Below are 26,278 nucleotides of genomic sequence, written 5' to 3' on the forward strand. Positions count from 1 at the left end.
CCATCTTACGTGGGCTGACTGACTGGGGTAACTGTGGTGGTGGGAATGCAGGAAAAGAGAAGGACCAGTTTGGCACCTCTGAAAATATTTTTTAAGCATTTCTTAAATATTCAGTGTCCCTGTTTTATACATTTCTACAAACCATTAGTTTGTGTTACAGTGTCCCATGAGGGGCTGGTTAATCCTAAATTTTAGGTTTGTTTGAGAAGCGTAATACAGGGTATGTCTGTGCTACTGCTTGGTGGTAGTTATGACAATCTTGGGACTCAGCTCCTTAGGGTAGACTGGATGGAGGAGTTTATAGACCTGATAGGGGAGTTTGGGATGGTAAAGTGACAGACCATACTATTCCCTCTCATTTTAATTGTTCCTGCATCGAGTGTTGCATGTAGTATATTTAATCTAGAATGGAAATCATATAACAGGTGATGCTGGAGGGTGCGTGGGTTTTCCCAGCTGTTGCGCTATTCCAAAAAGCCAATACAAATGAGATATACAACCTGGTTATAATACTTAAAACATAACTACCTCTTTGAAGTGGGTTTGTCACACATCCACTCACCTGACTTCCATTAAAATGGGGAAAGGTGGGTTGGTGTTAGAATTCAAACATTTAATACATTATCCCCCTCATACCCAGTGCAAATGTAATTGTTCCACTGTAGTTAAATGCTCTTTTAAGATCCAATCAAACTGCATAAACTTAACATTTAGCTGTTCTTTTTGGGATACGACTTTGCTTCGTACAGTGACAGAGCCAACTGTTACAGCTGACCCTGCTGGGAGCACACAGACAGAGAGAGAGAGAGAGAGGGAGAGCAGGAGAGAGAGAAAATTGTTCTCAGGTATGAATGGATGGGTAACAGGTTCTTTTTTAGCTTCACAAATCCTCTTGCCGCTATGCTTCAGTGAATTGTAGTTACTGTTTCTGAACGTTTTTACAGAGCAGAAAAATATCCTGGGCAATTTGGAGAATGTGTTTCACACCCAAGAAAAATGTTCCATTGCTTTGGACAGATGAATTGTGAAGAACCAACATCAGTTGAGACAGGAAAATGGCTTGGTCTGGAAACAGCTTTGCTTCAAGGAGAGGAAGGAACAAGTGACTGATATTGAACAGGAGCAGCAACAGCAGCAATGATATAATTTCGGAAGGAAATTGGATCGGAACATTGAAAATAATTTGATTTGACAGCAGCATCAGCTGACAACTCCAGAAGTTCACTTTAACTTGTTTAAAAAATGCAAGAAATGCACCTATCCCAAAACCTTGGCTGCACAAGTTAGTTTGAAGGTCAAACTCAAGCTACTGTAAAGCTTATAGATATCAGGAAAGCAAAAATGCTCATTTTCAAATTAACAACATGGTTTCTTAATCAAGAAAGCAAGATGGAGTATTTGGAACATATTATTTCTCTGTAAATGAGGATTAGTTACTTTGAAAACTTCTGTCTGGCATTGAACCCAGAGAAAACTGAGGGAGAACAGCCATAAAGAGCAGGCAAGGGAAACACTAAAATAAATAAAGAGAAGTAGAAAAAGGTAGGATTTATAATGAAGTGATGAAAGGTAGTAAGAAAGCAAACACAAAGGTTAATGCAAGCAGTTAGTTTCAAGTTTGTTTTGAGTGTTGTTACTGAGGAACAACAGCTGAAGGAACCTGATGAAATGGTAAGGAAAAGGCAAATGATCAGACATTTCTTATCTACAATTGATACCATGAGAGTAGCAAAGCTACACGAGATGGTAGTTCAACAAAGTAGATATGAATTTACATGAGCAAGAGGGTAAGAGAAGAGAGGAGGACAATAAACTCAGAAGTCTGAATATAATGAATTGGAATGAATATTGAAGTCACTGAGGCTATAAAGGTTGAAGGAGGAATGAAATGAATATAGCTCAGTAGAAAAATTGACTCATGTTGCCAGCACAGAATGAAGGTTTTAAGTGAGAGGACTGAGGTGTAGGATAATCTGAGATACCTAATGAATGAGAAGGTGTTTTAAGACTAAATGGTGATGGCATGGAGTAGTTGGTGATTAGAGCCATACTGCCAGTGTCGTATTTTGGGTGGCCAAGTTGAGATTGAGTCAACACTTTGGAGCAAGCTGTCACTGAAATTCAAGGTTTGGAGGTGCCAGTGTTAAAAATCACACAATACCAGGTTATAGTCCAACAAGTTGACAACCACCTGATGAAGGAGCAGCGCTCTGAAGGCTAGCATTTCCAAATAAACATATTGGACTTTAACCTGGTATTGTGCGACTTTTAACTGAAATTCAAGAGTTTGGAAGTCTAATTAGAGAAAAAAAACACTGCTTACTGAAAGAATAAAGATAGCAGATTGAGTCAGGGGATGGGCAGTGGGACTTTATATCAGCAGTTAACTTGCATTTAGGGCTAAAATGTACCACCATTAAAGACACTGGATCATCAAAAGTGACCGAGAGTGAATAGGATAGAAGTTAAAGGCTATTAAGGAATGGCTAAAGATAGAAGTGTACAGCAATGAGCTCCCTGTCAAAGAACAATCTTGAACTTCTGGTTCTTTTCTTTATAGGTGGCACTAAAGGCAAATGGTGTCACTTCAGTTAGCTGTTTCATGTAAAATATTATGCTTCCAACAATTGTTTCACTTTTAATTTCACATCTACATTTGCAAGTACATTGACTAGTAGATAGACCACATACATGCAAAATATATTTTCCTTTGTTCAGTTTCAAAAATATTTTTCACCAAAGGATTCTCTAATTGTTTCCTTGTATTAAGATTTTGTTCTATATACTTTCACACATCATACAATGCTACAACCTTTTCTTGATTGCTACATTAAGATATTTTGAGAACTGAATAAGACACTGACATGTAACATTCACTGTGGATTCATTATGCTTAATTAGTCATGTAACTTAATGCGTGCCATGCCACCTTACATTTGTAATAACTTTGAAACCACTTCAAATGTAACATAGACTGACAATATGTACAGAAAACTGAATGATGTAGAATACAACTCATAAAACAGCATAGACAAAACTAATCACTGTTTCCATATAATTAATGAAAACTTTTGTTGATAACAAGAAAACTTGGATGCCTTTATCCAAAATAGTAAATACTATTTTGCTAATAAAAATATATTAACACCATCAGAGGTTTGCAAGTTTCAAGAGAGATCAATGACACCCAAGATCACATTGTAAAGACATTTTTGTAAAAATCTATAAAACCTGACAAACAGTGATAGCAAACTTCGCAGTCTATCTTCTAGTTATGACTGGCACATCTGTTCGAAATTACTGTATATGTTGGTACTTGTAAACATGAAAGTACAGTAATTACAATTTCATTCCACTTGGTACTTGTTGAACAAATGTATTTGATCTTTAGGAATTTTAATCTTACCTCCACCATAAATCCATCAATATTAACTATACCCAGAAGTAAAATACGGAAGAACAAATTATCTTGATCAAACAAGCTGAATAGCAAAGCACTCATTTGCTAGATTTGGGAACTGATTAGCCTCCAGCTCACAGTCTCAAAAATAGAACAGCCTCTCTCACCTATTCACGAGATCTTCTCCATTCCAGCATGTTAGTCCATCAGCAGCTGCTAAGTCATTGACACACAATTGATCAGCCAATCCACCGTACAAAGTCCTGTATAACCGTAGACTATTGATGAACTCTCTGAAACAAACAAAACATTTCCTGAGTTAGAAAAATGTACAACTTGCCAAACCACTGCAAATTGTTTTGCCAAATTAGCAAATGGATTACACAATAGTTCTTTGAGATAGAAATGAAAAAGTTGAACATATAAATGTCTAACAGTTGATGTCTAATTGGTTGATGAATGTTTACCACAATTGTGGACAATGCTTTCTCTGCTATTAAATATAAGCATCCACTCATTAATTATCAATGAAATATCATACCAAGGATATTCATTTGCTAATATTAGAAAGAATAATTTGCAGGATTTATTAACTATAAGCTGAATATCTGTATATCTGTACCATTACCTGGCTCATAATATTGGCTCGACATGACCAGCTATCCTTCGTAGCCACACACGCAGATGACAAGCAACATGAATTCGACTGGGACAACACTACTATTATAGGACAAGCCAAACAGAGAACAGCCAGGGAATTCCTAGAGGCATGGCACTCATTCACAGATTCAATCAATAAGCACATCAACCTGAACCCAATATACCGACCACTGCAATGGACAGCTGGAACTGACAACCCAAGCACTGAAGATGTCACCTAGACAGGGGACGAAACATCTGCAACACAAATTCCCAGCTCGGCGAACAGAACCACAACCTGGACTTCATTCCAGGTGCACCTTCTTCACAAGGAGATAGGGCAGTGCCTGTAGGCACCCAGCCAGAGGAGGAACTACATACAGACTTCCCCAATAAGTCTCCTCTTTGGATTCACCAGATGGTACTTAGCTATTCACTTCCACCCTGTCTGCCACTCACAACCCGGAGGGAAATCAAGCCAAGGAGGGTGCCTCTGCTTCTGACCAGGACACTTCCAACACATCTGGGTTCACTGGACACAAATGCTCCAAGGGTCACTTAACTAAACACTCAAGATGAACAAGGTTCATTGTAGGACAGGCTCCCTCCAATACAGCTACAGATCCTGACACTGCACCAAGACATACTGGAAGCACAAGAAAGAAGACTGAAGGACACAAAAGTGATATGGTTGACACTTTATTATAAACACAATCTCACACTTGTAAATGTATATTCATGCGGTGTAAGAATTAATGTTAGCTCTGTTTAGTTGTATGTTTCATGGTGTAAGATGCAAAGTGAGCAACAGGAACTTGGAAGGTGTTTGTAGGTTTGACAACTGGGGTCAATCTTGGTCAAAAAGTGTGGCACTGGAAAAGCACAGCAGGTCAGGTAGCATCTGAGGAGCAGGAGAATCAATGTTTCTTACCTTCAACAGGAATGGGGGTGGGGGGAGTGTGTAGGGGGAAAGAGGACTGGGAGACAAATAGGAGGGTGGAGGTGGGGTTGGGGGTCAGGGGAAAGGGACTGGGAGATAAATAGGAGAGTGGAGGTCAGGGGAAAGGGACTGGGAGATAAATAGGAGGGTGGGGGTGGGGGTGAGGTAGTTGGGAAGATGATAGGTAGTTGCAGGTGGAGGGTGATGGTGATAGGTCAGAATAGAGGATGGAGCGGATAGGTAGGAGGGAAGATGGACAGAAAGGATAGTTCAAGAGGGTGGTGCCAAGTTGGAGGGTTGGATCTGGGATGAGGTGGGGATAGGGGAATTAGGAAATTGGTGAAGTCGACATTGTTGCCGTGTGGTTGGAGGGTCCCAAGGCAGAAGGTAAGGCCTGGGGTCAATCTTACAGGCTTCATTAAATTGTTTGTGCATCACATTGTTTGTGCATCTCTGATGCTGCATAATCTGACCAAGAGTACTTGGACATGGATTCTGACTTGATACAGTAAGGCAATACCCAAGGGTAAATATAGCATTTCGTGCTTGGAGGTGACTTTCCCTTACTATGTGGATGTTTGTTTAATGCTATTGTCCTTTGAAAGGCCTCACATTGCATGGTACTGAAGATTGAAACAATTACTCCAGCTGCACTGGCTACGGTGGCAGCCATTTTCATCTGAATTGTATATTTGCTATTTGGGTAATGATGAAATCAAACAGCAATTGCACTTAGGAACATAAGAACACAGGAAGAGAGGAACAGGAGTAGGCTTTCAGCCCCTTAGGCCTGTTTTGCTGTTCAATAACATCATGTCTGATCTGTCACCTGACTCCATTTGTGATAAATGCATTTTTGATGATCAATACAGGTGGAAGTATACGAATGGCAGAACCCTTGGGAGCATTGATATGCAGAGGGATCTGGGTGTGTAGGCCCACAGATCACTGAAGGCAGTAGAACAGGTTGTAAATGGCATGAACATAGGGGAAAATATAGGCTTTTTCCCTGGGTGGAGGGGTGAATTACTAGGGGACACAGGTTCAAGGTGCAGGTGGGTTTAAAAGAGATGCGCGAGGCAAGTTTTTTACACCAAGGGTGGTGAGTGCCTGGAATGCACGGTCAAAGGAGGTGATGGAAGCAGTCACAATAGCGGCATTCAAGAAATACCTGGATTAATACATGAATAGGAAAGGAATAGAGGGATGCAGATCCTGGAAGTAAAGATAGTTTTAGTATGGAAGGGCAAAATATGTCAGCTCAGGCTTGGAGGGCCAAAGGGCCTGGTTCTGTGTTGTATTGTTCCTTCGTCTATATGCCTACCTTGGCTCATGCCCCTTGATAACCTTGCTTAATGAAAATTAGTCAATCTCAGATTTAAATTTAACAGCTGAATTAGCATTGACTACTATTTGAGAAAGAGAATTCCAAACCTCCACTAGTCTTTGCATGCAAAAGTACTTTTAAACATCTCTCCTGAATGCCTTGCCCTGACTCTTAGATTATCCCTCCTGGTTCTAGAATCATAAACCAGTGGAAGTAGTTTATCTTTATCTATCATGTCTTTCCCTGTTCATATCAAGAAAATCTCAATTAGGTCATACCTTAACTTTCTAAATTCTCAAGAATAAAGCCTAATTTGTCTAATCATTCCTTTTAACTTAACTTAAGTCGAGGAATGAACCTTGTAAACTTGCTTCACAGAGTGAGTCACAGACTCAGCCTCTCTGTCGAGGTGACCCCAAATATTCACATTTACCTCTACTTCAACTGTATCAGCTTTAATTCTCCCAATATTACCAGCCAACCCATCTATTTAACTGTTCAGCTCCATGTTTTACTTGCTGAGCCCCAGGACCTCGAGACATCATGCCAAACATCATACAAAGTAGTACAAACCAAAAGAACTGTGAATGCTGTAAACTAGGAACAAAAACAGAAGCTGCTGGAAAAGCTCAGCAGGTCTGACAGCAGCTGTGAAGAGACATCAGAGTTAACATTTCGGGTCCAGTGATCCTTCCTCAGAACAAATGGTAGATGGGAAAATGTTGATTTATATGCAGAGGATAGAGTTTTTTTGGGGGGGGAGGCTGGTGGGGATAATGAGTAAACAATAAGTAGGGATAAAGCTCAAAGAGAAAGAACAGTTGGCGGTGGACAAGAAAAAAGATTGGAAAGGAAATGGCGTCGGAGAGAGGAGCAGATCTTCTTCAAAGTGGGTATGCCTAGAAGAGATATGGCAGTGAGTTAAATAAGAAATAAAAACTGAAAGAATTGTGGATGCTGTAAATCAGGAACAGAAACAGAAGTTGCTGGAAAAGCTCAGCAGATCTAGTAATGGGATTTCCGTTTCAATTTATTGTCCTTTTCTGTATCTCATCATGCTGACTTTAGTCCCCAGTTCCATATTACACCAAAGCAGCTGTACCTGATAATCACTCCTTGACTTGGAGTGGATAGAATCCCCAGGACTGACAAGGCCCACCACCTTGATTGAATTGGAAAAGACAGCCTCATCGAATGAACAACCAGGCTCCTGACTGATCTATACGCAAAGTTAAAACTCACACAACACCAGGTTATAGTCCAACAGGTTTAATTGGAAGCACCAGCTTTTGGAGCGCTGCCCCTTCATCAGGTGGTTGTGGAATATAAGATTGTAAGACACAGTTTATAGCTACGCAGCCCTCTGTCTAACATAGTGTGACTTCCCAGGCTGTATTGGACCCATAGGTATACGCTGGCATGGTTGACACACATGCAGTGTGGTTGCTGTTTAAATTGCTGGTACATGGTGCAATATGAGATTGATGTAGCACATTGACATGCAATAGCACGTGCCATCTTTTAACTTATGAAAGCTGACAACTATGACAAGTTAGGAAAAAGTGAGGACTGAAGATACTGAAGAGTCAGAGTCAAAATGTGTGGCACTAGAAAAATGCAGCAGGTCAGGCAGAATCCGTGGAATAGGAGAGTCAGCTCCCTGGATGTGGCCTGGCCTGCTGTGCTTTTCTAATGCCATACTGTTCAAATATGACAACTGCCTGGCTTTGTGTCCACACTAAAAGGTAAGTCAAGAGAGAAGTATGGAGAACTTTAAAGCTATAGCCAAGAGGACAAAGCACTAAAGACAGGGCAAACCATGGTGGGGGTTCTGTGAGCAATTAAGCCAGTGAAATGTGAGTGAATGTTCAGATAGCAAGCAGAGATCCCTGAGATGCAGGTCATGAGCTAGGTGCCTGTCCCTCTACACAAAGTGTCTGGCAGCAGCATTACAGCAAAAGGTACCAGTGCATTCCAAAGTGAAGCACTGAATTTCAGAACAGTCTTGTAAATGGATCAGAGATGTGCCATGAGGATGCAGTGAGGCTTGTACATGTTTGATGCCAATATCTGTGGAAGGGGAGTATCTGTGGTTAACTCCCAAGGAGCATGTCCTGAGATTTTGGGGACACATGTCCAGGAGCAAGTGGTGTGCTGGAGATGACTGGTACCTGCTCTGATTATCAAGTCAGCATTGGTGCCATTCTTTTGCTAACCAAGAATTGGGAGAATGGGAAACTGCATAATAAAGAGGTGACATTTTTACAGGTGTCTTATTGCTCACTAACTATAATCTTATCTCGCTGTTCAACACTTGCTTGGAAAATAGGACATCTTGCCCTTCACATTGAGAATTTTCTTCCTACCAATCTCATGTGATTTGCCCAATTTTGTCCCTTGTATCCACATTGTTCAGTGATTAAACAGATACTGCCCAGCATGTCTGTTGTTTGTCCATCTCCATGGGAAGCTCCTTCCACTGGATGCAAATAATCATATAAATGTTGTATTTGCATATGGCCAGTTTATTATAATACACAGCACCTCTAAAGTTTTTGGTATGGAACTGCACCTCAGTATCTTAAAGAGAACAACTTGTAAGCAGTCTATACTGTATCTTTCAGGTTGCTGCCTATTTGTCCGCATTGTGAGGATTGCAACAACTCTTTTGTGTTATTGCCCAGCTGTGCAGGGTAAATTCTGTGTCACACATTCCTCTAGTAGTCACTACTTTACAAATACCAAATACTTTTGCATTACTGCTTTTAGCAAGCATCCAGCTGTCCTGCTAATTCAATGTATGGAATTTAATGCTGTTCTCCATAGTTAGTTTTCTAGCGAGAGCTATTAAATCAGGCTGGAGGCTTGCAAGTCTGGATCCTACCTCCTCCACCCAGGACTAAGTGCTCACCAAAGGGTCGGTGGATGGTGTTTCTACCCTGCTACTGACTGAAGCCCAAGAAGGGCCTTATTCCACTTCCGCTTAGGAACAGGAGCAGACAGGGAACTGTCATACGAAGAGTGTGATAAGGAAACCAGAGGGTCACTAATTCACAGACACTCAGTGCCTGATACATTAAGTAAACAGAACCTTACAAGATATAAAAAGAAAAAATATGGGATGTTCCAAAACATCAGAATATTGCTTCAATAAACCAATGTATGCTTACTCTTAATACACTTTGTTATCCTGTGCTTGCTTTAAAAGAAGGCATTAAATATTGTATACATGTATATTTAAAACATCAGTGACCTTTAGGTGCTGCCTTTACGGAAGACTAGTAAGTATAAATAACAATTGCTGCATCTTACTTTCTTCTGTTGGATAATGTCTCCTCATCTTCTTTATGAGTGATTTTCAGCCCAGGTTTATCATTGTAAGGATCTGTTTGGTGTTCCAAAAGTTGAGTAGGCTTTCGAATAGGATGTCCACAGGCTCTATTTACCTGAAAAGAAAAAGAAGACTTACTTGGAATCAACAACATTAAGATAGAATTTACAACTGAAAAATGTTTCTTAAAATGTTTGCTCAGTTAAGTCAGCTTCAATATATTGGATCAGTTTTTACACTAAGTTAATTTGATTCAGTATGGTTTATTCGAATTTATACATAATATCCACACATGTGGCAAAGGTTACAGGCTGATCCCATTTTTTAAAAGAAAAATGGTGGAAAACTATGGTTACAAAGCTCAAGAAATGTAATGACTAATCTGCAGTTCTCATTTCACAGATAATTCATCAAATAAAGAAGATTGTCATGTAAGATTACTTCAGCAATAATATCACATTCATAATTCGTCAACACCACCAATATTTATCCTCACAAATTTTACTTATGCCGCAAGTTGTTATTTTATAACATGTTTGAGACCTGGGATTGAAAAAGGAGTTTTTTTATGGTCTGTTATTTCTGTTCCTTCATTCTTGGTAAGTGCAGAATTAATGCCCAAGAAGCATATTATGTTTTTGATATTTCAAGTGTAAAAATGTCTGCAGTTTCCAACTGTTTGTTTTCAATCCTGTGCATTTATCCACTTCATCTCCAATCAATCTGATTAGTGGTTTATGGCCAAAGGCAAAGTCAAGCAGAGTGTTGATTCTTTCAGTTAGAGTCAAAGATATTGTATAGCAGCAATGCAATGAAAAGGTTGCCATGTTTCCCCCATCCACCTTGTTAGTACAGGATTATTATATTTCAAGGGGAATGGGAGACCAAAATGTTTAGCAACAGCAGAAGCTTTTTTGAGGAGGCATTTATTTTACAATACAGCAGGCTAGATTGACCTGTTGCCTTCAAAACAATCAATGGTGTCATTATGATGTCACATGATCAACAAACTTGAATAAGTACACAACATGCACTTTATATCAGAGGCCATTGAAATAAAAACATTGGAAATATTACCCAGTAAGTAAAAGATTCCATCGATTCTTATATGGCTGTTGGTGCACCTCAACCATCGGCTTATTTTTCTCATTGGCTTTAACCTGTGGTGTTAGAGGTGTACTAGAAATGTTCTGAAATGACTGAATGTATAGAGGTTTACATGATATCATGGTATCCTCCACTAAGATACTGTGTCCTTCAGATGCTTAGACTACTTAAACAAAATCATTTCCCTGGAGTGGAGGAGTCCAGAACCAGAGGGCATAGATTTAGGGTGAGATAGAAAAAATTTAAAACAGACCCAAGGAGCATCTTTTTCACACAGAGGGTGGGCATGTATGGATTGAGCTGCAAGAGGAAGTGGTGCAGGTTGATACAATTACAACATTTGAAAGGCATCTGGATGGCATATGATTCGGAAAGGTTTAGAGGGATGTAAGCCAATTGCTAGCAAATGGGACTAGATTCCTTTAAGATATCTGGTCGGCAGAGACCAGTTGGACTGAAGGGTATGTTTCGATGCTGTACATCTCTATGCTTCTGTGATGCTACTGTTCTTTCCTCAAGTATGATAGATTCTGAGGAATCTGATAAGCGATCTACTTAATTCCATTTGAGTTTGACATTTTCCAACCACATTCTTCCCCATTAAAGCTGGAAAATTTCCTTTAGGAACATTTAAGGACTAAGCTTCAGATTGACTGTATAACTGAACATTCACATTAATACAAAAGGCATAACTTCACCTACATACTTTCTTAGTACAGGTTTTGAGGATTATAGCAAAATATGGCTTAGCTGCATCTGATATATACTTTGAAGTATCAACGAAATCTTCACTCCAATGTCCACCTCCATTCTTATCAGTTATCAGCATAGAAGTTTAAATAACTCCACAGAGACCAATATCCCATCATCAAGTCACTCTTTATTTACGCATGGAGAGTCCTTGATACTGACTCAGCTCTCTCAGATCCAGCACTCAGTGGGAACAGGATGTCTGACACTCCTGTTTTTATCTGTTATCCCAGGCTCCCTAATTGGACCAGATTAACAGGCCCAATTAGGGAACTCATATTCTATGACATCACCTGGCTGATCTCATTACAATCACTACATCCCTCCACCTCTGAGTCTGAGAACATAGGCCAGCTCAGTTTTTGTAGCTCCCTCTGGACCAATTCAGCACTGGGTCAGGATCTTTCAAATCTTCCTCTGATATGGGCAGCATGTAACGCACAATAGCTCACCTCTTGCACCAGGAGCATCTCAGAAGAAATTCATTCCCCTCTTCAGTTAGCGCAGGCGTTGAAGTGACAACATCCACTGTGCCCATCTCAGATTCTGCAATATCTTCAACACGTGATGAAGAGGGCTAACTCATGATTTCCAGAACAGTCAGAAAGGCAGTGAAGGAGCCAGGCATGTTTTGCTCCCTCATTGTTTGCAAACAGGCAGCTTTCATATGGTCCACATGCTTGTTCAGGACTGTCGCACCTACTTGAACTTAAAACATCACTGCACTTGACCTTGCATCAAACAGGTATCTTACTCTTGTAGGGCCATTCCTTTAGTTCCTGCATCAAACTGAAGTAAACTCTCTCTCTCGCTTAGTGGAATCTTGTGTCTGGCATTTGCATCTCTGATGCCATTTCACCCTCCCTCTCTGGTCTGGGAAAATCAGATTTAATCTCTTGCAAAGTCTTTTCCCCATTAGCAACACTGTTGGAGCTATCCCTGTCCTTGCACAGGGTTGATCCTAAAATCAAATTGGAACCCAGAACATTTGGTATCTAGGGAAGCTGTAAGCTGTTTCTTCAAGTTTGCCTTCAAAGTTTGGACTGCTTTTTCTGCCAGACCATTGGATGATGGATGGTATGGAGCTGTCCTTGTATAACATATAGCATTCAATTTTAGGAAATATCAAATTCCCTGCTGGTAAATGATGGCCCATTATCTGTAACCACACGTCTGGAAGTCGATGCATTGCAAAATATGCACACAGTTTTTCGAATCATTGTCACCATGTTTGACAAATGAACTCTATGCATATTTAGCTATTTCAAATGGGCATCCACAATGACTAAGAATATTGGAACCAAAAAGGACCTGCATTGTCAATGTGTAATCGTGTCCATGGTTTACCCAGCCATTCTCATGAATATGGGGAATTTGCTGGCAGTAATCTTTGTCCTTGTTAGTACTCTATGCATTGTCCCACCTATGCGGCTACATCCGCATCTGATCCTGGTCACCAGACATAACCTTTCGCCAACATTTTCATTTTAGATACCCCTGCAAGACTCTGAGGGAATCTGGTGGTGACCTTTGCTTGGGACAATCACTCTTGCTCTTCATAATAAAATACTTTCCTTGATGGTGAAATGGTCTTGCTGGGTCCAGAAAGGTTTTAATTCTGGTTGTGATGGTGCCTATGTTTCTTCCATTACCACCAGCTTTTTCAGTTTTGCCAGGATGGGATCTTTCTATGTCCAAAGTCTGAGATTGTCAGCTCTGACTAGAAATGTGTTCAGAATGATTAAAATCATTATGGACTCTTCTGATGGCAGTACCATTGATGGTATATCTGCCAACAAGAGGCCGCTCAAAGCATCCAAATTTGCTACTTGGTCTCCCAGATGGTGTTCCGTTATAGTTATATGCACTTAGTATTAGAGCCCACTGCTGGATTTGGCCTGAAGCTATGGGTGCATATCCTTATTCTCTTTAAGTAGACTGAGTAGGGGTTTGTGGTCCATTATTTTTATCAATGTATATCTGTAAAGGTTGTAGGGGAACTTCCTGACTCCAAATATGATCACCAAATCTTGCTTCTCTGTCTGGGCATATTTACACTTTGCATTAGCCTGAATGCATATGCTATTGGGCATTCCTCTCCATTGGGCCACCGTTGAGCAAATACTACCCCAATGTCGTAAGTGGGAGGCATTGCATGTCATTACTAGCTCTCATTTGGGATCATGGTGAGCTAACAGTTTCGAGGATGATAGCTGTTTCTTCACTTTTCTGAAGCCTATTGCTTGGCTAACGTGACCCATTTTTAAGAGTTGATGCAAAGGTGTCAGCATGGAGACCAGGTTATGTATGAACTTTCCAGAATAGTTCACCAGCCCAATGAAAAACCAAAGCTTTGGTACTGATGCAGGAACCAGGGTGTAATCATCCTCACTTTATCTTCCAACACGTTTAACCTGGTCTTGCTGATCTTTTAGCCAAGTACATCACTTGGGGTACCCGGAACACACATTTTTTCCTTTCTAAGGTGTACATCGACCTTGGAAAAATGTCTAAGGACTACATTTTTGCAGTAGCAGCTGGAGCAGTGATAGCAAGGACCAGGGAAGGTAAATCAATAACTTATCTTATGAATAGGTGGAGCGCATGCTGAGCAGGAGTAGACACAGGATCGCTGAGTAAGTGAGGTAATACATTTGGGCAGTTGCTTTACCCAAAATGCTACTTAGGTAGTGTCTCCCACCCATCCTCCTCCTCTAACCAATAAAAAGGTTCTGTGAGCTGATTTGGTAAGGTTACTAGTTTATTTTTCAATCAGCTCTTTGAGAATTCAGAACAGTGGAAATTTATGATAGGACAGTTGCATGCTCCTACTGCAGAATGTGGGAGGTACGGGTCACCATGAGTGTCCACACTGACTTCATCTGTGGGAAGTGCACCCGACTCCAGCTCCTCAGAAACCGAGCTAGGGAACTGGAGCTGGACCTGGATGGACTTTGGATCATTCGGGAGGCTGAGAGGGTAATTGAGAGGAGTTACAGGGAGGTAGTCACACGTCAGGTACAGGAAAATATTAGATGGGTTACACTCAGGGGACATGGTGGAAAGGTTTAGGGAAAACACAAAGGCGTTCTCCTTCTACGTGAGGAATAAGAAAATGATCAGAGAGAGGGTAGGGCCAATCAGGGATTCTGGATGAAATTTGTGCCTGGAGTCTAAAGAGGTAGGGAAGGCCCTAAATGAGTTTTTTTGCTTCAGTATTCATTAGAGATAGGGACCTGTTGATAGTGAGAACACCCTGGTCTAGGTTAATAGGCTTGTACAGATTGATATTAAGGAAGTGGATGTGCTGGAAATTCTGGGGAGCATCAAGATAGATTAAATCCCCAGGGCCAGACCAGATATATCCAAGGTTACTACAGGAAGCGAGGAACGAGACTGCTGCACTTATGGCAATGATCTTTGCATCCTCACTCTCCACAGGAGTAGTACTGACTGATTGGAGGGAGGCGAATGTTGTTCATCTGTTCAAGAAAGGGAATAAGGAAATCCCTGGGAATTACAGACCAGTCAGTCTTATGTCTGTGGTCAGCAAGGTACTGGAAAGGATTCTGAGAGATCGGATTTATGACTATTTGAAAAAAACATAGCTTGATTAAAGATAATCAGCAATGCTTTGTGAGGGGCTGGATATGCCTCTCAAGCCTTATTGCTTTCTTTGAGGATGTGACAAGACAATTGCCGAAGGTCGAGCAGTGGATGTGGTTTATATGGATTTCATTAAGGCATTTGATAAGGCTCACCACGTTAGACTCATTCAGAAAGTTAGGAGGTATGGGATACAGGGATATTTGGCTCTCTGGATACAGAATTGGCTTGACGAAAGAAGACAGTGAGTGGTAGTGGATGGAAAGCATTCTGCCTGGAGGTTGGTGACCAATGGTATCCCACAGGGATCTTTTCTTGGGCCTCTGCTCTTTGTAGTTTTTATAAATGACTTGGATGAAGAAGTGGAAGGATGGGTTAGTAAGTTTGCTGATGACACAAAGGTTGTTGGTATTGTAGATAGTGTTGAGGGCTGTTCAAAGCTACAACGTGACATTGACAGGATGCAGTGCTAAGCTGAGAAATGGCAGATGGAGTTCAGCCTGGATAAATGTGACTATTCATTTGAATGCTGAATGTAGGGTTAAAGACAAGATTCTTGGAAGTGTGGCGGAACAGCGGGATCTTGGGTCCATGTCCATAGATCCCTCAAAGTTGGGACCCAAGTTGATAAGATTGTTAAGAAGGCGTATGGTGTTTTAGCTTTCACTAACGGGGGGATTGAGTTTAAGAACTGTGAAGTTTTGCTGCAGCTCTGTAAAACCATGGTTAGACCACATTTGAATATTGTGTTCAGTTCTGGTCACCTCATTATAGGAAGGATGCAGATGCTTTAGAGAGGGTGCAGAGGAGATTTACCAGAATGCTGCCTATATTGGAGGGCTTGTCTTCTGAAGTGAGGTTGAGTGAGCTCGGGCTTTTCACATAGAAGACAAGAAGGAAGAGAGGTGACTTGTTAGAGATGTAAAAGGTAATGAGGGTGTAGATAAATTAGACAGCCAGAGACTTTTCCCCAGGACAGAAATGGCTGTCAAGAGGGGTCATAATTTTAAGGTGATTAAAGGAAGGTATTGGGGAGATGTCAGAGGTAGATTCTTTATGCAGAGAGTGATGCGTGTGTGGAATGCACTGCCAGCGGTGGCAGTATAGTCAGAGACATTAAGGACACTTAAGCAACTGGTGGACAAGCAGATGGATGGTAGTAAATTGAGGGGTGTGTAGGTTCAGTTGATGTTAGATTAAGATAATCTAAGGATTAAGATAACCTTGGGCCAAAGGGCCTCTACTGTGCTACACAGTTCTATGTTCAATGTTCTGTATTGAAGTTCTCAAAGTGCTCCTTTTTGGTCTTCACTGTTATTAGCACTTCATCTTGGTAAATGGCGACATGGGGAAGACCTTGTAAAATGTTCATCATCCACTGAAAAATAGCACAGACTGACAATAACCCAAATGGCAGTGTAGTATTTTGGTACAAACTCTTATGGGTTTTTATTGTAGCATACTTCTGGGAATCCACACCTAAACATAATTACATGCACACATGACTCATGTCCAGCTTTGTAAATGACAGCCCCCCTGCCAGGTTTGTGTATGAATCCTCCATATGAGGGATTGGGTATTTATTCAACTGTGAAATGTGGTTTACTGTTTGTCTAAAATCTTACAAAGGCGACCAATCCATTGCGCTTCACTATTGGTAAGACTGGTGCTGCCCATTCTGCAACCTGTACTGGTTTGATGATTCCTTCACTTCCCAGCCTTCTGATTTCTACTTCTACTTTTGCCTGTAAAGCAAATGACACTGGGCAGGTCTTGTAGAATTGAGGATTTGCTTCCTGGTCAACATGCAAGGTGGCCTTGGCTCCTTTGATTGTCCTAGACCTTCCAGAAAAACTTCCAGCTATTTAATTAGGCCGTCACTCAGGCAAACATTTTCTCATCAAAAAATGTTAAGCCAATCTAGGTGAATCTTACTCAACCACTTTCACCCCATTAAGCTGGGCTCAAGCCTTTTACAAAATCAGTGGATACTAAACCAGCTACTTCTTGTAAGAGTCCGGAACTGAAGTTGTACCTTTAATCTGTAAAATTCACTTGCAATCACTCTCAGTTTAGCTGTGGTCTTACACAAACTTAAGGCTGAAGTCCACAGCCAATTTTGTTAAAGACTGGCCGCACTGGTATTGACCTCTATTAGAACTCAGTGACCATTTAACCTGATATTTATTTTGATTGGATGTTGCAATACAACTTAATTGTTCCAAATCAGATGTAGATGGACTTTTCAGGGTGTGCACCCTCCTAGATACTGGCCTATGAGTTCTCTGGCTCAACTTAGATCTAGTGACACTCTTTTGCTGTCTCAAGTCTGCATACTAGCATCAACTACAATAGTTTGCTGGCCTGGATCCCAAAGAAAATTTTAAGTTTGGCCGAGGCTTGGCTTTGTTTTGCAGTTTTGCTGTGGGTTGACCTGGAATCCCTTCATTCAAGATATGTCCTGAGTGAGGCTATACAATTGCTTTCACCCAAGTGGTATTACCCCAAGCTCTGTCTGACTAGTGGGGCATCCCCTTCCATTGAAATACCCTGCAAATCATATGCTCTACTTGTGGAATTTTCCAATGATAAAACCAGTTGTTGTGTGTGTTTGAAATCCAGTTTGGACTTCAGCTAGTAGCCTCCTTTGCATGGGAGTTACATCATTAATCCCACTCTCATTGCCCCAGAAATAACTCCACAGAGGCTGCTAACCTATCACCGAGTCAACCCTTATTGACATGTCAAGTGTCCTTGACATTGAACCAGCTCTCTCAGAGCCAGCTCTTAGACTGAATAGAACCTCTGACACTCCTGTTTATATCTGTTAACCAGGGCTCCCTGATTGCTTTATATTTTAAATCACAGTCTCTGATAGAATTATTTTTGTTATCTCCAAATTCACAAAATTCTGCTAACTTCGTTAAAATTGTCACGAACTGGGAAATATATTCACTATCACGCCAATTAATATTTGTGCAATCTGAAATGTTTAATAATCACCAATGATTTTGGTGAAGAATGGCACTGTAGGATTCCTCTGTTGCTTCAACAGAGTTTGGAAGCTGGTTTCTCTGGCTATACCAGACTCCTCAGGAAATTAAAAGTTTCCCCCCACGCCCATAATAATCAAGAATGCAGGAACAACAATATGTAATTCAATTTTGTTAGCTTGAACAAAATAATAACACCTTTCTAGCTCTTTGTATTTTCTTCATACAGACCTGCAGTGCCAAAATTTCCTGTTCTTTTTAAGGGGCACGCACAGCACAATGTTCCACAATAAGGTTAGCATTATCTTGATGACTGCCTGTTCCTTTCTGATACACATACTTAGTTCCAAACACTTCCCTCCAATGAAGGGCCATCATTACCCATTGATTCCTTCAGAGTAGAGATTCTGAGGAGCTTCTACTGCACTGTTCACCTCATCCCGGGGTTGAACTCCTTGTTTTGATGACTGTACTTGCTACTTTGCGTTGAAGGCATCTTTTAATTCCTTTTCTTCTTTTTTATCAAAGCACCTTATAAAGCTGTAGTGAGGACCACAGTTTCTGTTTCAACAAATTAGTTGATTCACCTGGTGGGTCTCAAAGCAGTTTTTATACTCGTCACCAATTTTCTTCTTGAATTACGTTTCAAGGGTAGAAAGATGAAGCATTTAACAACAGCAGGAGCTTTATTGAAGGAGATGGATTCAGTTGTTCCCCTCCAAAATGGCCAGAGACAGCATGATGATGTGATGTGATTGGATCCTTAAAGTGACAGCCCAATTCACTTACATAAATGCACAACAAGGGCAAATGTGCACAATTGTACACAAGGAAATCCATTGAAAGAGTCATAGAACCATAGAGATGTACATCACAGAAACAGACCTTTCGGTCCAATTGGTCAATGCAGACCAGATACCCCAAACCAATCTGGTCCCACCTGCAAACACCCAGACCATATCCCTCTAAACCCTTCCTATTTATATACACATCCAAATGCTTTTTAAGTGTTGCAATCGTACTAGCCTCCACTACTTCCTCTGGCAGCTCATTCCATACACGTACCACCCTCTGACTGAAAAAGTTGCCTCTTAGGTCTCAATTATATCTTTCCCATCTTACCCTAAACCTATGCCCTCTAGTTCTGGACTCCCCCACCCAAGGAAGAAACCTTGACTATTTATCCTATCCATGCCTCTCATGATTTTATAAACCTCTATCAGGTCATCCCTCAGCCTTCAACGCTCCAGGGAAAACAGCCCCAATTTATTAAACCTCTCCCTCTAGCTCAAATTCTCTAACCCTGGCAGCATCCTTGTAAATCTTTTCTGAACCCTTTCAAGTTTCACAATATCCTTCCGATAGGAAGAAAACCAGATATTCACGCAATATTCCAAAAATGGCCTAACCAATGTCCTGTACAGCCACAACATAACCTCCCAACTCCTGTACTCAATATTCTGACCATTAAAAGAAAGCATACCAAACACATTCTTCACTATCCTGTCTGCCTGCGACTCCACTTTCAAGGAGCTATGAACTTGCACTCCAAAGGGTCTTTGTTCAGCAACACTCCCTAGGATCTTACCATTAAGTGTATAAGTCCTGCTAAGATTTGCTTTCCCAAAATGTAACACCTCACATTTATCTAAATTAAACTCCATCTGCCACTTCTCAGCCCATTGGCCCATCTGATCAAGATCCCGTTGTAATCTGAGGTAACCTTCTTCGCTGTCCACTACACCTCCAATGTTGGTGTCATCTGCAAACTTACTAACGGTATCTCTTATGCTCGCATCCAAATCATCTATATAAATGACGAAAAGTAATGGACCCAGCACCAATCCTTGTGGCACTCCACTGGTCACAGGCCTCCAGTCTGAAAAACAACTCTCCACTACCACGCTCTGTCTTCTACCTTTGAGCCAGTTCTGTATCCAAATAGCTAGTTCTCCCTGTATTCCATGAGATCTAACCTTGCTAACCAGTCTCCGAGTGGGGAACCTTGTCGAACACCTTACTGAAATCTATATACATCACATCTACTACTCTGCCCTCATCAATCCTCTTTGTTACATTTTCAAAAAGCTCAATCAAGTTTGTGAGACATGATTCCCCAAACACAAAGCCATCTTGACTATCCATAATCAGTCCTTGCCTTTCCAAATATATGTACATCTTTTCCCTCAGGATCCCCTCTAACAACTTGCCCACCATCAATATCAGGCTCACTGGTCTATAGTTCCTGTCTTGTCCTTACCACCCTTCTTAAACAGTGGCACCACGTGAGCCAACCTCCAGTCTTCCGGCACGTTGATGACACAAATATCTCAGCAAGAGGCTCAGCAATCACTTCCCTAGCTTCCCACAGAGTTTGATGGGAATGGTTTGTGGTTTTGAACATCAGCAAAATTATTAATACGCAAAACACAAAATGATAGTGCAAACTCAATAAATGCTGTTGTTGTACTGTTAAATCTCTGTAATGTAGAATCTCTGTAGTATGGAGAAAGATCATTTGGCCTATTGAATCTGCACTAATCCTTGGAAGATCCCATCCAAACCAAGCTCCTGACCCTATCTCTGTAACCCCATATTCACCATGGCTAATCCACTAGCTTGCACATCCCTGGACACTATGGAGAAATATTGCATGGCCAATCCTTCTGATCTACACATCTTTAGACTATGGGAAGAAACCAGACACAGAGACACAGAGAGAACATGCAAACTCCACACAGACCATTGCCTAAGACTGGAATTGAACCTAGGTGCTGTGGCACTGTGAGGCAGCAGTACTAACCACTGAGTCACTGTGCTGCCCTCTATATACTATTTGTTGAAAGAGAATAGCATAAGAGATACATTGAACAAAATTGAAGTGATACGTTTATAATTTTAGCAAAACCTAAATTATTGTTATTCATTTTTTATTATAAGTAGCTCAAAGAATGTTACCAGTTGTCAGATATGGCAGCAAGCCAAATGACAAAAACAAATCAAAAAGTATATAAACAGATCAATGTCTTCTTTGTTGCAATCAATGCTTAGAAATTTGTATTTTATTAGTGATGCCCCACATGAAGTGCACCTCCGAAATACATTAACTTGGTGTCACTTTTTACTAATTAAAGTTGACAACAGAGAAAAATAGAAACAGAAAAACAGGACCATTCGGCCCACATGAGCACTTTAGGGAATCATGCTTAGTCTCACATCCCTGGTTTTTATATGCCAACTTGGTAAATTCCTCATTCTCAAGTTTTCTGTTTCACTTCCTTTTAAAATTGTTGATGGATCCAAAGTTCTACCATCTTTACAGGGTGAGCATTTTCGATCCTGGCAGCAATCAGGCCAAACAATCTTTCACTCTGTTTGCCAAGGACTTTGAAACTTTGAATTCTAGTTATTGACCCTCTCACTAAAGTGAAGCACTTTTCTGTATCTACTTAATTAAAACGTTCCATCATCTTAAAAATCAAGTTCAATGAAAATCAATAACAGGTAAAGAGAACTTAATGTGTGATTGGCTTGTGCCCATTCAAAGTAATGCAGGCAGCACACAAATCTTCCCAAACTTTTAGCTTGCTATTCTTTGTGTGCGAGGTTTTTGACTGTGAATGTCAGTTGGCTCCTTAGACAAGGAGAACATTACAACCAAATTTTGTTTACTTCTCACCTGACATCTATATGCTTCTATAGTTGAATCTGCTACATGATGTTCAAAAGCACAAACATTGCCTGATTTCCTTTCCCTTCTGCTACAATTTTCACTAATTCCTGAGCAATTCTCTTACCATTATTTCCCTGGGTAAAATTAAGTCTCCAAGACCACAAAATTAAACCTGGAAGTTTCTGGTTGGAATGGCTCAGAGTTATTCTTGGAATTGCTACAAAAGTTAAATATTTTTTCAAAATATACAAAATTCCCAAATTTCTTTTTTTGAAATCCAGGTTGAAAGAAAGCACAGTTAATGCTTCTGTAAATTAAGCAGCAATCATTATTTATTACAAACAGATAGATTATAACCTAAGGGAATCAGCTGTCAAAATATAACTCTTTCAGTTAAAACTCTGACCCCCCCTCCTTATAAAACTCCCCCAATACACATGCAGACAGACAGAAAAAAGGTGCTATGCTTGGAGACAAAAACTGGGAAGGTATTTCAATTTTCCCTGTCCATAAGGTTCACTTAGATGGTCCCAATGGCTTGCCAGGACGTGCTGTTTGTCAGTCTCTCTCTTCTTCGGTATTTTCCACTTCCTCGCAGGAGATGCAGAGTGCGTGGTTCAAAGATTATAAAATATCTACCTTATTGGTTAAAACAGCTTGTAACCACTGGGGAGAGAAAATAAGCTGACTGTCTTCAGGTATTCAGTGTCTTTACTTTAGAAGCGAGGACACTACCTTAGCTTCCGGGGGTCAAGAGGCTATATTGTTCACATCTGCAAGCTGCTCAACTCCCTAGGAATTAATCACATAGTTGTTGACAGTTTAAAAGCCATTTTCAGCAATAACCAGTTGCCACTCAACCATCTAATATGAATCTCACTTCGTACACACTGCCAGGTGCCATTATGTGTTTAGCCACCTGATCCCAATGCTTAATCAAACAACAGTAGAAACAGGACTTACAATCAGTGTTGGTAACTTGCTTTTAAAAGGCGTAGCAATCCCTTAAATCCCTAAAGTGTCTTTTCCCCATTTCAGTTCACAAGCAAAGCCACAGAAAAATATATAAGACATAGTTACAAAAACAGAAATGACTGGCAAAACTCAGTAGGTCCGAAAGCATCTGTGTGAAGAAAGCAGAGTTAATGTTTTGAGTCCAGTGACTCTTCATCAGAACCAGGCTTGAAAGTTAACTTTGCTTTTTCCTTCAGGCCTGCTGAATTTTGCCAACAATTTCTTTCGTTGTTTTAGATCTCCAGCATTCAAAAGATTTTTTTTAATAAGATACAGAATTTACAATGAAACCAATTTCATTATATTAACTCTTCTTTTTAAAAATTTGTTTTTATACTTGTGACTAGTCTTTTTTTGCCTCAAACTCTTATTTATCAACGTTTGAGGTTTTTTGCTGATTTTTATATGCTGTCCAATTTTCTGACCTGACTTCTGTCATTTTTCAATTACATGATATTCCTTTTACATTGATGCTATCGTTACCATTGCCAGTTGACCGCAGATGATGAGTCTATCCTTTAGAATTTTTAACAGATGTTGGAATATATCTTTAGATTTAGATTACTTACAGTGTGGAAACAGGCCCTTCGGCCCAACAAGTCCACACCGCCCCGCCGAAGCGTAACCCACCCATACCCCTAAATCTACATCTACATCTACATCTACATCTACCCCTTACCTAACACTACGGGTAATTTAGCATGACCAATTCACCTGGCCGGCACATTTTTGGATTGTGGGAGGAAACCGGAGCACCCGGAGAAAACCCACGCAGACACGGGGAGAATGTGCAAACTCCACACAGTCAGTCGCCTGAGGCGGGAATTGAACCCAGGTCTCCGGCGCTGTGAGGCAGCAGTGCTAACCACTGTGCCACCGTGCCGCCCACTGTATATCTATTCTGTATATTCTGAAATAGTACCATAAATGTCTACCATGCATATCTCTCGACCTGTCCTTTAATCAAATATACCCATTCATTTAATCAGTTCTGCTTTCATGTCCTCATTGGTACCACTTTTTGAGGTTTGAAAAATTGTCCTTCTCTCTCCAAAACTGAGTGCAAAATTCAATTATATTATGATTATTGTGACCAAGAAACACCTTCATTATGTGATTATTAATTAATTTTATTGCAGATTTAGACAGTTGAGTCCACTGTCTGGTCAGCTCCATAATGTAAGAAACTATCCTGAATATGTCAATATACTCCTCATCTCGACTACTGTTGTATATCTGATTTTTTTCAGTTCATATGAAGATTAAAAACTCCTCGATTTATGTAATGCCTTTCTGAGAAGTTCTTGTTCCTTATTTCTTTATACCCTTCTCTATTGTGTTGTTATTGTTAGGTGATCTGTCCACATTCTAACAGTGACTTCTTGACTTTATCATTTCTTTACTCTCCACATCTTGATTTTCTGAAATTAGGTCAACCTCTTTATTCCTCTTATACAATAATTGGCTAATAGAGCCACCTCCCTACTTTGTTCTAGTTTCCTGTCATTCTTAAATGTCCTGCATCATTCCAAATGCACGTCATCCTACAGCTATGTCGGTAGTGCTATCAAATCAAATTTATTCATTTCTATCTGCACTCCTACGTCATCTGTTTTATTTCAAATTCTATGTGCAATCATATACAGAAACTTTAGTTTTACCCTTTCCTCATTTAGTAAATTCTATTCTTAACTGTTGGCTTACTCTTAGGTCAATATTCTTTGTCCCTTCCTGTCAGGGCCCAAGCAGAAGCTGAAATAGGAAGATCCTTTACAAAAAGAATGCTGGTCCAAGGCAGTGGAAGACTGTCTCTGGTACAGTTTGGAATCGGTGGATGGACCATATTTAAGCACTCAGTGGAAAACGTTAGATGCCACCTCTGTCATGGACTTCATTAGTGAATGTGTGGAGGACTGTGTACACAAGAAGTCAATCTGCATGTTTCCCAAGCAGAGACCTTGGATGAACCTGGAAATCCATTCCCTACCTGATGTGTAGCATTCAAGTTCGACGACCTATATCTCTACCAAAGATCCAGATATGACCTCCACAAAGCAATCAGGGATGACAAAAGACTATACCAGACCAAGTTAGAGGTCCAAACCAACCAAACAGGCTCTCACCATCTGTGGCAAGGCCTAAACAACATTACAGGATACATAATGAAGCAGAGCAAGATAGCAAGATACCCATCCCTCCCTGATGCACTCAATGCTTACTATGCTCGATTCATGCAGAATACCAACAGCGTAGTATCACCTGCCCTGGCAGCCCTGGATGCACCTGTGCCCACTGTCACCGGTGCAGATGTCAGACCAGTTTTCCTCAGAATCTATCCAAGGAAAGTGACAGGCCTGGACAGAGTCCCCGGATGAGCACTTAGATTCTGTGCAGACCAACTGGCGGAGGTGTTCATTGACATCTTCAACCTCTCTTTCCTACAAGTTGAAGTCCCGACCTGCTTCAAGAAGACCACTATCACCCCAGTACCTAAGAAATCACATACAGCATGCCTTAATGACTACTGCTCAGTGGCCCTGACCTCCATAATCACGAAGTGCTTCTTGAGGCTGGTCATGACCTCAATCCTCGGCAATTTGCCTACCAGCAAAACAGATCCACAGTGGACGCCATTTCCCTCACCCTGCACTCATCCCTGGAACATCTGGACAACAAGGACACCTATGTCAGACTCCTCCGCATTGATTACAGCTCCGCCTTCAGAACCATTATCCCCTCCAGGGTGATCTCAAAACTCCGAGACCTTTGTCTTGGCTTTGACCTGTGCAACTGCATCCTCAGCTTCCTGACCCACAGACCACAGTCAGTAAAGATAGGAGAAAGTGAGGACTGCAGGTGCTGGAGATTAGAGTCAAGATTAGAGTGGTGTTGGAAATGCACAGCAGGTCAGGCAGCATCCGTGGAGCAGGAAAATCAATGTGTCGGGCAGGAGCCCTTCATCAGGATTCCTGATGGAGAGCTCCTGCCCGAAATGGTGATTTTCCTGCTCCTCCGATGCTGCCTGACCTGCTGTGCCTTACCAACACCACTCTAATCTTGAGTCAGCAAAGGTGGACAACTGCACCTTCTCCACAATAACACTTAACACTGAAGCCCCCCTACCCCCTCAAAGGATACATCCTCACTCACTTACTGTACTCCCTAATCACCCACAACTGTGTTGCCAAATTCTGAACGAATGTCACCTACAAGTTTCCTGATGACACCATCATGGTTGGATGGAAATCTAACAATGATGAGTCACAATACAGAAAGGAGATAGAGAGCTTGATGACGTGGTGCAATGAGAACAACCTCTCTCTCAATGTCAACAAAACTACGGAACTGATCATTGACTTTAGTAAGAAAGGAGGAGAATATGCCCCCATCGTCATCAATGGAGATGAGGTTGAGAGGGTGGTGAGCGTCAAGTTCCTAGGAGTGACAATAGCTGACAACTGTACTGGACTTCCCACGTAGGTGCGAATGGTCATGAAG

At 40.9% G+C, this 26,278-nt stretch overlaps 1 protein-coding gene across 1 annotated transcript in view; it reads right to left on the reverse strand.

Moving 5' to 3' along the window:
- The window catches only part of gpc5a (glypican 5a), a 995,175-nt gene that overhangs the window by 674,594 nt on the left and 294,303 nt on the right, over window positions 1–26,278 (reverse strand). Inside the window, exons 4-5 of the mRNA XM_072577903.1 lie at window positions 9,619–9,752; window positions 3,568–3,693 (exon numbers count right to left, since the gene is read on the reverse strand). Coding sequence (XP_072434004.1) covers window positions 3,568–3,693; window positions 9,619–9,752 — 260 coding nt within the window. The remainder of the gene's footprint in view (window positions 1–3,567; window positions 3,694–9,618; window positions 9,753–26,278) is intronic.

This window comes from Chiloscyllium punctatum, chromosome 9 (genome assembly GCF_047496795.1).
Source record: "Chiloscyllium punctatum isolate Juve2018m chromosome 9, sChiPun1.3, whole genome shotgun sequence".
Classification (NCBI taxonomy): domain Eukaryota; kingdom Metazoa; phylum Chordata; class Chondrichthyes; order Orectolobiformes; family Hemiscylliidae; genus Chiloscyllium; species Chiloscyllium punctatum.